Source organism: Puma concolor, chromosome C1 (assembly GCF_028749965.1).
Source record: "Puma concolor isolate L17-30 chromosome C1, mPumCon1.1.hap2, whole genome shotgun sequence".
In the NCBI taxonomy this organism is placed as follows: Eukaryota; Metazoa; Chordata; class Mammalia; order Carnivora; family Felidae; genus Puma; species Puma concolor.
Genome location: NC_141674.1, coordinates 180,525 through 194,626, shown reverse-complemented (window position 1 = coordinate 194,626; position 14,102 = coordinate 180,525). Strand labels below are relative to the sequence as shown.

The following is a 14,102-nucleotide window of genomic DNA, read 5'->3' as shown; positions in this document are numbered from 1 at the left end:
ATGTGTGGGGGAAGGGCAGCGGAAGAGAGAAAGAATTTCAAGCAGGCTCCACGCTGTCAGGACAGAGCCCGATGTGGGACTCGATCCCACGACCCTGGGATCATGACCTGAGCTGAAATCAAGAGTCAGATGCTTGGGGGCACCTGTGTGGCTCAGTTAGTTAAGCGTCCAACTCTTGGTTATGGCTCAGGTCATGATCTCACAGTTTGTGAGTTCGAGCCCCTCGGCGGGCTCCAGCAGGACAGTGTGGAGCCTGCTTGAGATTCTCTCTCTGTCTCCCTCTCTCTGCCCCTCCCCCCCACTCTTTCTCTCTCTCAAAAAAAGTTAAAAAGAGTCAGATACTCAACCAACTGAGCTACCCAGGTGCCTCACCCCTCTTCTTTTTATTAGTACTTGGGTCCCAGCACTCTCTCACACATCAGGAGCCCTTCTCATGAAGTCCGAGCAACGCCGGCTCAAACCCCCCCAAGATCTGTCCTGTCCATCTTCGCCTGTTCCTACCAGCTTGGCTGTTGGCCTCACGGTCCTGCATGTGTGGCCTCCAGCTATTTGGGCTGGCCCTGCACTTTCTCTTTCCACCTCAGGCCTTTACACCCTTGCTCCAGCAACTTGCTCATCCTCAGGCCAGGGTCTGAGCACCAGGCCTCCTGGAACTTTCACGGAGCCCCAGGCTAGTCCCGCCCTCCTTTCCTCCATCTCACCTGCCAATCCCTCCCTAGCACTGGGGGTTTAGGGCTTCCCTCCCCTCCATCCCCAGTACCTGACAGGTGACCAGATGATGGGAACACAGCATCTACTCCATACACGTCTCCTGAACAAAACAGTGAAAGAATAACGGATGAAAATGTGAATGCCCAAGGGCTAATAGGTCACCCGGGTCCTGTGTGTATGGGTATTTTTTTTCTTACATTCATTGTGGGTTTTTTTCTATTAACGCAAAACAAAAAAAGAACATTTAGTTATCTTTAATAAAAGTCAGGAGTTCCAGAGGGAAAGCCACTCGACTCTCCCTTTTTCCCGTTCCTCATTAGAGGCTCTCAGCAGCTGGGGGCGCTGGTCGGTCACAGCTCCCCAGGACCAACATGGCTCAGGCTTCCTGCTTAGGGCTCACAGTAGGGCCAACGGCTGCCCTCCCTCCTGAGCCAGTGGAAAGGGCAGCCCGCCCCACCCACCCACCCTGGCTGACCCCCAGGCCCCCCTCCTTCCCTCCCCACCTACCCTGCCCCTCCACCCCGTTGCCCCCTCTCCTCACAGTCCTCCTTCCCATCCTGTGCTCACAGACGCATGCACGTAGATGACATGTGCAAATATGCACACACACGCGCACACACGGGGGTTGCTGCCCGCAAGGTGTCACATCCAAGGCTGGCCTCCATGGCCCTACCCCCATCATAACCAGCACTCTGTGAAAACCAGCCCTGATCCCCAGTGCATGGCACCCCCCTTCATCCAGAGCCTCCTAAGAGAACTCGCAGCCTGTGCTATACCATACAGTTGAATGAGAAGCCATGGGACAGAAGCCAGCCAGGTGGGTGATCACCGGGCCAGGCAGGGCTCAGGCACAGTGTCTGGTGTGGACAGATGCCAGCAATTCTTTTAAAGTGTTCAGACTTTAATTCACGGTGATTGACACAGACACAGACACAGACCGGAGTTAGTAACATGACACAGTCCCAGATGTGGGGGTGTTGGGGCTGCTACCCCCACGGAGGGGAGGGTGGGGGGGACAGGTAGGACGCGGCGTAACGTTGTGGTTTTTTCTGCTGCCTCTACACCCACCCCTTGGCCTCGGTCAGACACTCGGCTGACCCCTGGTCATTCTTGGACAATGACAACTACCCTCACACCAGGACCTGAGAGGGAGTTTGCCGTGTGGAGTCCTCAGCCGCCCTTGGGCCAGGACAGGAAGAACGACGGCCCTGTCACTCCACGTGTCAAATAAAATCAATGCATAAAGGTGGGTGGTCAGGCCCGAACATCCATCCTTGAGAGGGGGATGCCGGCTGCCCAAACAAGCAGGCAGCGGACATCAACCGCATCACACAGCGGTCCTGCTCCCTCTCGGGACTCCTCATGGGACCTGGGGTATCAGGGAGGGGACACAGCTATGTCCAGGGTGGCTGGACAGACAGGCAGGCCAACTAAGGGCCAAGGTGCCCTGACCAGGCCTGGGCTTGGCCTCTGCTCTCCAGCACTCTGGGACTGGTGGACATAGCGGGAAGGAAGGGTACGATATATAGCCCCAACAGTAACATTGCTTCTAAGTCACAGTATTGGCACAGGAGGCCTGGGAGGGGCCAGTCTGCGCTCGAGGCTAGCCCCGGCCTACCGCACACGCCAAGGGCAGGAGCAGCTCAAGTGGGAACCGAGGAGGCCCCTGAGGGCTTGCGAGGAGGAAAGGCCCCCTCAAGCCCCAGCAGCGCCTTCCTGCTCTGGGGACACAGGCCCGGTGGACACACAGGGGAGGCACAGCACGAGGGGCCGGGACACAGTGGCCTGAGGTGGAGAGGAACGTCCTGAGACTAGCGCTGGAGTCAAGCCCTCCGGCTGCCTGCACCACCTCCCCCTGCAAGTCCCTTGACACAGAGTTTGCCTCTGTAGCTTGTCTGTCTGGATGGTAGGGAGGCCGGTCCAGCAGTCCCTCTGGCCAACATACAGGCAAGAAAACCATATCAAAAAAGCAATGAGTTTACAAAAATAGAAAATAATGACAGCAGGGTGGCTGGTGGGCTGTGGCGTATGTTTCACGGGGCGGCGCAGGCCCGAAGCCCCGGCTTGGTGACAGCATCTTCCAGCAGGTGCAGTGGGCGCTGGCCCACCACTACATCCCGGAGGCAGCCCACAAAGCCTGTGCTGTAGGCTTTGGGCAGGGCCTGGCCCATGGGCGGCTTCTCCAGGCCACCTGCAAGAAGACAGAAGGAAGGCCACCCGACTGTGACACGGGGATGGGCAATCTGGGACGCTAGCCAGCAGACAGACCCACGGGTACTGAAAAGGACAGGTGAGCTACCTGAGGCCTGTCACTGCCCTGGGGGGCCACGTGGCCAGGAGGCTGGAGCATTTCTCCTGGCCCCATAACCGCCCAGGGCCTAAGACAAGAGGGGACAGGACTATCCCAGCCAGTGGGTCGGCTGTCCTGGATGGGTGACTCAGATGGCACTGAGTTGCCAGCCCCAAGGGATGAGGTCCTCCCTCAGATTCTGAGACCCCTGGGTACCCCTTCCCTGGCCTCCCCCAAAACACTCACCCAGCCATAGGGCTCCGTCTGTGTCTAGCTGTGTGGCACCCAGCGGGGAAGAGCCAGTCACAGGGGCCTCATTGCCCACCTGGAGGGATCCTTCCCTCTGTTCCCTGGGGGTGTGGTGGGGTGAGGCCCTCAGGTGGTTCCAGAGGGCACACCCTGCCACCCCTAGATCCTGAGCCCCCAAATCCCTCTCGCCAGAAGCCCTGCCCCGGGCCCGCTGTCATCCCCCCTGGGGGCCAGAATGGGTGGCACTGATCCCCAGGAGTGCACCCTGTGGCTAGCGCAGGGGAGCCTCCTGTGGGTTAAACTTTGCTAAAGGGATGGCCAGGCTCAGGCTGTATGGACAGGTCTCCAAACAGCATCTGGGTAGAGCAGGGACTCTCTTTTCAGATCAGGGGTTCCCTGGCCATAACTGCCTCTTCCGTGTGTTCCGGTCCCTCCCCCCATCACTGGCAGTGACCTCGGGTGAGTTAGCCCTGCCCCCACCTCAAGCCTGTGCCCTGGCTACAAGCGACTGGGCGCGCCCTGGCTGGGCAAGTCCAGGCAGTGCCCGCCACTATTCCTGGCGCGCCCCGGGCTTCTCACTGACCTGTGTGCCCTCACCCGCAACCAGCGGTTGGTGTTGACCGGCACGGTGGAACGCAGCACCACGGGCTGGGAGCCCAAGTCGTAGGTCAGCTGCAGGCGCCCATCCACGATGGCCAGAGCGACGTAGTCAGCCCGCTCTGTGGCCTTCCCGCTCCACAGCACCAGCCCCTGTGTGGCCTCTGTGCGCAGGCTCAGCTCAAAGTGGTTGCTGCGCACTGCCTTCTCACTGCGGGGCAGAAGGCTGGTCAGCGCCTCCAGGAGGGCATCCTGGGATGGGATGGGGGAGGCGGGAGGGCAAGGGCCATGAGAGCAGCTGTGATGAGACCGGGGAGACCGGACGGGCAGGCAGGCGGACAACCACACGGAACCGACAGGCCGAGAGACGGACGGTAGGGGAGGGGGCCGGACAGGCAGACACACAAACAGAGGAACAAGGTGGACAGACAGCGGGGGTTGGGATGTCACTGCTCACCTGGGGAGGGCCCCGGAATCCGGAGCTTCAGGACTTAGAAGCCGAAAGAGAGGGGAAGCAGGTGAGCAAGGGACAGACAGGCTGTAGCGCAGGGTCGGGGTGGGGGGGGGTTGTGTGGGGCGACCTGGAAGCCCCGCCCCATGTCCCCTTCTCAGCAGTGGAGAGTGAGAGAGCCAGCACGCACAGAAGGTACACAGGACCCCAGGGAATCAGCTCTCCCACCACAGAGCCGGGGCAGTGACATGTGGGTACACGTGGGGCTGGCGGGCATGACCCAGGCCAAAGATGGACAGGTGAGGCATGGGGTGGTGTGGAATGAAGACCGAGGGCTCACCCGCCTGGGAGAGGCCTTTGTCCAAACACACGTGACATACACACGCCGCACACGGACCCGTGTGCATCCACATACTCAGACACACAGGTACTCTGATGCGCACACACACGTGCACACTCTGCTGGGGCCCTCTGTCAAGGGCAGTGGCTGCTGGGGTGGACGTGGTGACTGGGCTTCAGCACAGGTCCTGGGAATGGGGATCTTCCCACTGCCAAGCTAGGGAACTAACCCTTCCATGGCACGAACGGCAGCCCAACCCCACTCCTCCACCAGGGTGGAAAGTTTCGCCCTTGCCCTCAGTGGGGGTGGGGCAAGGGGCATGCTGCCAATGGATGAGGAACTGAGAATGGGTGAGAGTGAAGGCGGGGATGGGGGCCAAGGTGCTACTTACGCTGGGATCTCATTGGTCAGCTCGCTTGGAAACAAAGAGACAGAGGTGGTGAGAAAGGAGGGTGGAGGAAGGTGGTGGGTGGCCGAGTCGATAGTGGGGAGGTGGTGGGGGGGGGCCGCTGGGCCTTCCCCTGTTGGCCACAAAGCTGAGGGTGGCTGTGGAGGGTCTGGGCATCTTACCCAGCACAGCACGCACAGATAGGACCTGACACACAACAGAGGGCAGAGGAGGTGCCCAGCTCCCGGGCGGCACGTTACCTCTCGGTCACGGCATTGAGATATTCAACGTAGGTTTGTCCGTCGAAGGCTAGGGCATCCAGATCCCCTGCCGACTTCTCAATCAGCCCTGAGAGATAGTCGGGGTGAGGGTCACCTCGGGCGGGGCTCCACCCCACCCAGCCTCAGCTAAGCGCCAAGCAGCGCTCACCCTTCTCGCAGTGAAGCCCTGAGAAGCCCCCGGGACACAGGCACTCATAGGAGGCCTCCCGAGGGAGGCAGGAGGCCCCATTGAGGCAGGGGTGGCCCGAGGCCTGGGTACAAGGGTGGTGTGTGAAAGACGAGACGTCCACTGCCCGCAGCACGTGCTCCTGGGTCAGCAGCTGGTGGCCTTTCAGGGAGACCTAGGGAGATAAGAGGTGGAGAACCTCCGTCCTGCCGGGTGTCCTCCCTACCATGGCAGCCCCTGCCCCGGGACAGAGGCAACTCTGGGACGGGTGGGCCCTTCCTCACGACGCCACCACCCCTGCCCCTGCCCCACGCACCAGCTGGATGACGCCGTCAAAGCCGGAGGACACTGCAGCTGCCCGGGCCAGCTTGCTGAAATCAGGAGCCCCTCCGACATAGAGCGGCTCCTTCAGGTTGAGGACTGTGTGTGGCACCTGAGGGGAGGTGCTGGGTGAGGGAGCTCACTGGGCAGGGACAGGGATGCTAAGCCCCAGATCAGCAGCCCCGCTGGCCCGCAGTGATCCACCCCCCCTCGCCCGCCAGCCCGCCAAGGAGGCAGTTAATCACACAAACACGGCCGATGTGGGGACTTAGTGGGGGTAGGGGCTACTCTAGAAGGTGAATGAGCAGGATGAGAGCAGAGACCAGTACCTTGCGGGACTTCTGGTGTCCGAAGAGCAGGGTGGGGGTTGCAGAGCAAGGGCCAGAGAGCAGTGAGGGCAGAAAGAAGACAGACAGACAGACAGACAGACAGAGGCACAGGACAGACGGGGGAGAAAACAGTTCAGTGAGAGCCAGCTGTGGGGTGGGGGCTGCCATGCCTCCCAGGAGGAGGAGGAAGAAGGAGGCAGGGGTGTTGGTGGTGGGAGGTCCATGGCCCCGGGGACACTCACCGGGGACTCCCCCAGCACTCGGGGCCCGTCACTGACACGCATGGCGCCCTTGCGGCCACTGCGCTCCAGTGAGACCCTGGTCCAGGTGTCCAGGGCCACTGGCTCCTTGCTCCTGGTGAGGAGGGGGTACTGTGAGCGGGCTCTGGGCCCTGCCAGCCTGCCCACTCAGGAGCCTGAGTGACACTGCCGAGTGTCCCCAGTCTCACCCCCACGCCCACCCAAGAGGATGCACCTGATGACCGCTGCCCCCTTGCCCAGGTCATAGCGGAACTCCAGGAATCGATCATGCAACGCCAGTGACACAAAGTCCCCCTTGCCATCTGTCTTCTGCCCATTGTAGAGGAGCAAGCCACTGGGGCCACGGGCCAGGAACACCACCTCCAGCGCCATCTTCTCCCTGGGGTCACGCGGGGTCAGGTGGGGGCGTCTCAATGGCTGGACGGGGTTGGCGGGACGCTTCCCCCTCGTCCACCCCTTCTGTCCCTACTGACCCTAGATCTCGCGCAAACGTATGCAGGCCTTCCAGCTCCAGGTAGGAGAAGCCGCTGAAGTCAGCCAGGAAGGGCCGGGGATAATCCTGCTTGGAGACTGTGCAAGACAAGAGAGCAGTCACACAGGGGGCTGGGCCCTGACCCCCGGGGTTCCCTGGAACCCCACTGATCTATGCGCCCCAGGCCTAACTCAAGCCCTAGCACTAGCCTGACCTCCGATCCTAACCCCAAACCGAACCCACACCCTAACGCTCAATGCAAAACCCCTCCTCCCCACCCTCCTCCCAGCCCTGACAGCCCAGTGCTCCCACCTGTCTGACAGAGGGCGCCCCCTCGTCCCTGGGGGCATTCGCACTTGGCCTCGCCCTCAGGCAGCACGCGGCAAGGGGCTGCCCCGTGGCAAGGGTTCGGCTCACAGGGGTTCTCGCCATCACTACAGGTTGCACCTGGAAGGAGACAGGAAGGGGTCCCAGGAGACTTGAACCCTTGCCCACAGACACACAGCTGTGCCCCCTGCCCCAGCACCCGGCCCGGGCTCCACCCTCACCACAGCGGCCGGGTGGGCACTGACAGGGGAACAGACCAGCCTGCAGTGCCTGGCACGGGGCCCTACGGAGGCAGGGGTGGTCCCTGCACTCACCCACACCAGAGCTTCGGGTTACTGTCCCCTGCCAGCTGCTGAGCTCCAAGCGCTGATTGTTGATGTCTAGCAGGCGGATGCAGCCCTTGAGGCCAACACTGACGGAGGTCCTTTCGAGCACCCTGCCGCCAAGATGAGGGTCAGGCGTCAGAGACCAGAGACCAAAGGCATCCTCCCTCACAGCCCCCTGTGACACTGCCCCCCGCCCCCCAGTCAGCCAGGATCCCCAGCCCCAGCCCCTCTGATGTTCACAAGATGGCTAGTCCCACAAAGAGGACAGAACCAAGAAGTGGGTTGAGGGTCAAGGCTCAAGGTAGAAGGTCAGGGCCAGCCTAGCCCCTCCTTGGTGGTAACACAGCAGCCACCAGGACCATTCCTGGTCCTCAGGGATGCCACCCCAGGGGTGACAGAATCAGGATCAGGATCAAATCAGGGTCATTGCCATCATCCACGCTCATCCTTCCACCCACAAGAGTCAAGGGTCAGGACCAAGGTCAGGGCTCCAGGATCAGGGGCACCCCACCCTCCTTGATGCTCACACGGAAGCCTGGTCCGCTGGGACGCCGCCCACAAAGAGGTCTGTGTCCAGGTTGAGACCATCTGTACCACTGGGGCTGTGGCCCACAACAGGGGTCTCACCATCCACTGAGAGGGTACCCCGGCGCCAGTGCCGAGACAGCTCCAAGCGATGCCAGCGGCCAGGCTCTACAGGCACTGAGCTGGTCAGCACCGCGGGCCCCGAACCTGTGTCAAACCTGGGGGATGGGAGCAGGCGGTCAGCACAGCGAAAAGGAGTCAGGTCCACTGCTCAACCTCAGCCTCCCACCCTAACCCTGAGCCGCCTCACCTCCATTCCTGACCACCCCCGCCCCAGTATGCCCGGGCCCTGATCCCACCCCGGCCTAGGCAGCCCTGCGTGCTCACCTGAGCTGCACGCGGCCCCCCAGCAATGTCAGCGACAGGAAGTCCTTGCCCCGGGCGTTGCCATTGTAGAGCAGCAGCCCCTGTGGCTCCCACGTCCGGAACTCGAGCGCCAGGCGCAGTGTGTGGTAGGCACGGAGGGTGGGGAAGGCCAGGAAGGAGTGGCCTCCGAAGGCTGGCAGTGAGGGCTGCAGTGCTGCAGGAGGACGGGGAGGGACCGGCTGCAGGGCGCAGGAGACCCTGGCCCCACCCCGCGTGTTCCTCCAACTGGAGATCCCCAGCCCTGTGTCCGGCTCAGGGGTGCCTAGCCCCCAACTCCTGACGGTGGCTTGGTGCAGCCCCGACCCTTGCCCCTTGCCTCTCTCCAGTGTGAATAACCCTTACCCTTCTCGCAGGTGTCTCCCCTCCTGCCCACTGGGCAGCTACAGGTGAAGCCTCCACCTGAGTCTTGGTCCCGGCAGGTCCCTCCGTGGAGGCAGGGCTGGGAGTCACAGGGCCTTGGTGGCTGCCGGGTGCCTGGGGGCAAGGGCCAGCGTCCAGGCACATGACGGGGGGCAGTGGTGGGGAGCTGGCGTGTCGTGGGCAGGGCTGTGGTCCTGCCAACAGGCCGGCTTGTGTGACTGGGGTAGAGGGCCCGCTGGGTCACAGCAGAAGGCAGGTGGGCCACAGTGGTGGCCCTGGCCGTGGCGGCGGCAGGTGTGGCTCCCGTGGTGGCTCCCGTGAAGAACGCAGGAAACCAGTCTGAGGGTTACGGAGACTGTCAGGATACCCAGAAGGCAGAGCACAGGGAGGGCCAGCAGGGACAAGGGTCCTCGGGGCCGCAGGGGATGACAGGACAGGCAAGCCACAGCACTTGGCCAGACTGGGCACTCACCAAAGTCCATGAAGCGCACGTGCTCCTGCAGTGGCCGCCTGACCCCCAGGGACCGGCGCCTAGAGGCCTGTATCTGCCGGAGCAGGGCCTGGCCCACGTCGGGCGCCCTAAAGGTCGTGGCTGAGAAGGAGGGGACACTGAGCACGGTGGAGCCCCACACAGCGCCCCTATTGTCTCCTGGGAGGGCCCAGGGTAGGGAACTCACCAGGATCAAAGTGCACGTCCACAATGGCTCGGACTGAGCTGCCAGGCCCCAGGTCCCGCAGGCGGACGCTTCGGAAGTCCTTCTTAACGTCTGAGTTCCGGAAGAGGTCATCCAGCTGTGGGTGCGGAGCGGGTGAAGGCTCCGGGGAGCTGCCCAGGCCGGGTTGTCAGGCCCTCCCGCTGCAGCCCTTCTCTGGGTCTGTCCCGGGAGGGAAGTGCAGCCCTGCTCTGTGGGCCCCATACGTACTGTGCTCTCGATACTCCTAGCGGTCTCCCCAAAAAGCTCTGACTTGGGGTCAGCCATCTCCGGTGTATAGAACAGCTCTTGCCCCTCGACTCCCTCAAGCTCCAGCACACCCTGGAACGCCTTGGTGGCTGTGGAGGAGGGGGCAGTGAGGCCCTGCCTGGCCTCTGAGCTGGCCATGGGCACAGGCCCCAGCAGCAAGCCACACGGGGTGCAGGGCAGGTGGTGGTTAGTCAGATGATCATGAGGTTAGTGGGGACCCGGGGCAGGGCTGGCATCAGTTACCAGGCAGACTTCTTGGAGCAGTGCCCGAGGCCGGCTTGCAATAGGAAAGAAGTTAGCCACGGGGTCCTAGGCACCCACACGTGCGTGAGGGCCGAGGCCACACATGTGCATGCCTACACCGAAGCCCCGAGACCACGCACGTGTGTGTGCCAAGACCAGAAGACTGTAAACCCTGAGGGCCCACCTGCTGGACAGGCCTCCTGTCTGCGGTGGGGGGAGACAGCATTCCTGGCTGTGTCCAGGCCACCATTCACGTTCCACCCCAGCCCCCGGCTACCCACTCACCAGGACAGTTGGAACCTTCTGTGTCCAGCGAGGGGGTCTTGCCATCCGAGCAGCAGCCCAAAGGCGAGTTGTAGCAAGAAGCCCTCTCCAGGGGTGGCCCAGGGGTCACAGCACTGCCACCTTCAGGGGGCTCGAGTCCTGGGAAAGGACAGTCTAAGCCTAGCCCCAGGGGTGGCCCTCCTGGGCCCTGTCCCCCACATCCCTGGGCCCATGCTCACCCCCTGAGCCCGTCCCACTGGCTTCCAGGTCACCACTCAGTTCCTCATCGCCGCTCCCATCAGCACTGCCAGATTCGCCAAAGGCAGATGTGGCGAGATTGGGGGCTGTGGCAGGGGCCGTGGGGGGCATGGTCAGCACGGGCCTCGTGGTTGTCCTGGGGATGCGGGCAGTGGTCCAAGGTCCCGGTGAGGGTTGAGGAGTGGGCCGGCTGTGAGGGGTACTGCCGGGAGTCAGGGGGAGGGCGCTGGGTGGGGGCGGCAGCGCCCTGCTCACGTTGAGCCCCAAGGTGGCCACGGGTGCAGGAGATGTTGGGCGGGCACCAGAAGCAATAGCCTCTGCAAGAAAAAGAGAGTCTGAGTGGAGGGCTGGGTCAGGTGGTCAGCCCAGTGTCAGGCCTTCGCGGTCAGTTCTGGGGCGGTGGGTTGGGCCTCACCCTGGCATGGGCCAAGGCTCTGGATAGAGATGTCCAAGCCCTGGCGGCAGGCGATGGTCCTCAGTTGGCACTCATTGCCGTAGGTGACTCCGTCCGACCCACAGACCTGGGGCACAGGGCAAGGATGCTGGGGGAAGGCCCCTCACCTCTCCTACCACCTTCCACATGCCCCACCCCTCACCTTGGTGGCACTGGCCTCTGGACAGGTGGGTGTCGGGCACACACAGTGTGCGGAGCCAGCTTCCTCCACGCAGGATGCCCCAAACTCGCAGCGCATCTCAGCACAGGTCTCGGGCGCCAAGGAGTCTGGGGCAGACACGGGGGGCCCTGCTGGCTGAGGAGGCCTGGCCCCTATGACGGCCCCACCCCCAGCAAAGGGAGCCAAGGTCAGTGCCAGGCATGGCCCTCACCTGTCTCACAGCCAGCAGGGCCCAGGGTGTGGCCGTCCGGACACTGCCCGCACTTGGGTCCCGCCACCCCAGGCTTACATGAGCACAGCCCTGCCATCTGCTCACAGTCGTCCCGCACAGCACCCCGGGGGTCACAGCTGCAGGCTGGGGGGCAGGGGGAAGAACCTGAGGTCCACGCCTGGTTTCCCCACTGGCTCCAGAGCCCAGCCCAGCTCCTGCCTGGTGCGGATCAGGCCAGGGTCTGAGCAGGTGAGACGAGGAACACAGTGACAAGGTGGACAGGTGGGAGTGCCCACCTGGGAACTGACCGTCGCCCCTGTCACTCACGAGTGCAGCCGCTCCGGCCATCGGTGACAATGCCACGGAAGTTCCAGAAGCCAGGCTCACAGCGATCACACTTGAGGCCCCCGACCCCTGGGCGGCAGGAGCACTGGCCTGTGGCTGGGTCACAGGTGCCACTGTAGGAGCCATGTGGGTTGCAGTGGCAGGAGCCTGCAAGGCCAGGGCAGGATAAGGTCACTGTAGCTACATGGCTCCACCCGGCTGGGGGTCAGTGTTGGGGTCAAATACTCACTGGGGCAGCCAGCCAGGCCCACACCGCGGGCAGCAGTGATGTTGTCCTGGCAGCAGCCGTAGGGGGTCTGGGTGCAGTGCGGGGGAACTGCAGGTGGCAGCGGGGCCAGGGTGGGGCCTGCAGGAAGGGGGCAGAGGGTTCAGATGTCACGCATTGCCTGATGCCCACTTTGGGCCTGGCCACTCCGCCTCAACCTCCCCTGATGCCAACTCCCAGCAGGACCTGGGTACCTGGGGCTCAGACCACACCACTTATAAAACATGTCTGGACGCCTGGGACCAAGAGCATGCAGAACACCCAAGGTCACGTATGTACACACACAACCGGAACCAAACACGCTTAGGGTAGCACATTTTCACAGACTGGCATACACACATACAAACACACGCACGTGTGCACATTTGCCAACGTTCCTCCCAAACCACGCGCATTCAAACACCCCGCAGACATGCATGTGCACACATGTGCAGGAGTCCACGCGCATACACCCACGAGCACTCGTGCACACGTAGAAGTACATAAACGTGACGTATCTACTGGATCACCATCAGTCTTCCCCCAAAACAAAGTGTCCAGAGCGTGGGTCTCCCTAACACGCGGCCTCCCTGCACCAAAGCCCAGTCTGGCGCACAGTGGGTGCTCAGTGCACCTGCTGACTGATAGGCACCCTACGGCCACCTGTGCAACTACACAAACACGAATACTCGCCAACACCGCACATTTAAAACACTTATGTGCGCGCACGCCCCACACGGCACACGCGCAGCGCTCACGGGGACGTGCCTACCCACATGCCTCACATGTGTGTGCACACACACCAAAGCACATTCACACACAGGGAACAGGCCACACACACCCAGACGGAGCCCGTGTGCCCACTCACCACGGCAGGTTCCCTGGGCCGCAACGTACAGTTCCCGCTTCAGCTCACACCGGGCCTTCTTCAGCTCACACTCGGTGCCGTAGGTGACCCCGTTGGAGCCACACACCTGAAAGGGCGGGGTCAGCGTGGGTGGCCACAGCCACTTCCCCGCGGCCCGCCCGGAGCCGGGGGAGGCTGGGGGGCGGGGGTTGCTCACGGGGCTCCTCGGGACGCTCTGGCAGCTGAAGTCACAGACGCAGGGCCCGTCTTCCGAGTCCTCGTCCCAGACGCCGCCATGCTGCCGGCACAGCTCCTGCTCACACTCGCCGTCCTCTCCGGAGCCAGAGCCTCCAGAGCCGCACTCGGCTGCGGGGAGGGGGCCGGGTCACCCGTGGGGTCCTGTTTGAGGCGGGTGCACGGCAGCCCCTGCCGGTCATCCCCGAGCCTACCCTGCTCACAGGGCCCTGCCCGGGCCTCCTCGATCCGCGTCTGCTGCTGGCAGGCAGCCTCTCGGAGCTCACAGGCGCTGTGGTAGGTGACACCGTCACTGCCACACACGGGGCCGGGTGGGGGGCGCTCACACCGGGGACACACACACCGTCCAGCCAAGCACACCGCGCCAAAGGCACACACCGTGTCTCCGCAGGTCTCTGTGGAGGGCGGAGCCAGGCGGAGGTCAGTGGACCCCAGCCAAGGGGGAGACCCAGGACCACAGCCTGCCGGCCCCCACGGCCCCACTCACGGCAGCGTCCAGCCGAGACCACACGCAGGCTGATCTGATGTGTGCAGGCGTGGACGTGTAGCTCACACTCGCTGGCATACGTGTGCCCATCAGAGCCGCACACAGGCTGGGCCAGGGCCACGCACTCGGAGGGGCACACGCAGCGCCCGGTCTCAGCCTCACACAGAGCTCCGAAGCGGCACTGCCCACAGCGGTCTAGGGAAGGGACTCCGTCACCACGGCGACCAGGACCCACAGCCCACTAGCAAGACCCACTTGCCCGCCACTGACCACAGGGTCCTCTGCGAGCCACCCGGATCTCCCGTCCAAGGGTGCAGGCCGTGGCTTCCAGCTCACACGTGCTGCCGTACGTGACGCCATCACTGCCACACACAGGATCGTAGATGCCCGAACACGCCTGCTGGCACACACACTCAGCTTCCCCGTTCTTCACAGCACACGCTGCCCCAAACGGGCACTGCACCCCAAGGCACGGGGACAGGGGCTGGTCTGGGGAGGACACAGGCACCCAGTGAGCTCCACCTGTTCCCCCGGGCTTATGCACAAAGCCCCC

At 63.2% G+C, this 14,102-nt stretch overlaps 1 protein-coding gene across 10 annotated transcripts in view; it reads right to left on the bottom strand.

Moving 5' to 3' along the window:
* Positions 1-1,591: 1,591 nt before the first annotated feature.
* Positions 1,592-14,102, bottom strand: part of AGRN (agrin) — a 34,522-nt gene continuing 22,011 nt past the window's right edge. For 2 of the 10 annotated variants that reach the window (XM_086715320.1, XM_086715326.1), the window contains 31 exons: positions 13,820-14,038; positions 13,550-13,744; positions 13,257-13,457; positions 13,025-13,173; positions 12,829-12,934; positions 11,946-12,062; positions 11,699-11,863; positions 11,372-11,515; positions 11,143-11,267; positions 10,962-11,067; positions 10,528-10,881; positions 10,310-10,447; positions 9,743-9,870; positions 9,497-9,611; positions 9,292-9,411; positions 8,802-9,158; positions 8,421-8,613; positions 8,036-8,251; positions 7,497-7,618; positions 7,168-7,302; positions 6,857-6,953; positions 6,598-6,762; positions 6,366-6,477; positions 6,124-6,135; positions 5,790-5,906; positions 5,456-5,648; positions 5,287-5,374; positions 4,305-4,337; positions 3,834-4,058; positions 3,248-3,351; positions 1,592-2,902 (listed from right to left, as the gene is read on the bottom strand). In XM_086715320.1, coding sequence (XP_086571446.1) covers positions 2,745-2,902; positions 3,248-3,351; positions 3,834-4,058; positions 4,305-4,337; positions 5,287-5,374; positions 5,456-5,648; positions 5,790-5,906; positions 6,124-6,135; positions 6,366-6,477; positions 6,598-6,762; positions 6,857-6,953; positions 7,168-7,302; positions 7,497-7,618; positions 8,036-8,251; positions 8,421-8,613; positions 8,802-9,158; positions 9,292-9,411; positions 9,497-9,611; positions 9,743-9,870; positions 10,310-10,447; positions 10,528-10,881; positions 10,962-11,067; positions 11,143-11,267; positions 11,372-11,515; positions 11,699-11,863; positions 11,946-12,062; positions 12,829-12,934; positions 13,025-13,173; positions 13,257-13,457; positions 13,550-13,744; positions 13,820-14,038 — 4,709 coding nt within the window. In that variant the 3' untranslated portion in view covers positions 1,592-2,744. The remainder of the gene's footprint in view (positions 2,903-3,247; positions 3,352-3,833; positions 4,059-4,304; positions 4,338-5,286; positions 5,375-5,455; positions 5,649-5,789; positions 5,907-6,123; positions 6,136-6,365; positions 6,478-6,597; positions 6,763-6,856; positions 6,954-7,167; positions 7,303-7,496; positions 7,619-8,035; positions 8,252-8,420; positions 8,614-8,801; positions 9,159-9,291; positions 9,412-9,496; positions 9,612-9,742; positions 9,871-10,309; positions 10,448-10,527; positions 10,882-10,961; positions 11,068-11,142; positions 11,268-11,371; positions 11,516-11,698; positions 11,864-11,945; positions 12,063-12,828; positions 12,935-13,024; positions 13,174-13,256; positions 13,458-13,549; positions 13,745-13,819; positions 14,039-14,102) is intronic. The other 8 variants (XM_086715323.1, XM_086715327.1, XM_086715324.1 and 5 more) reach the window with 7 other exon arrangements.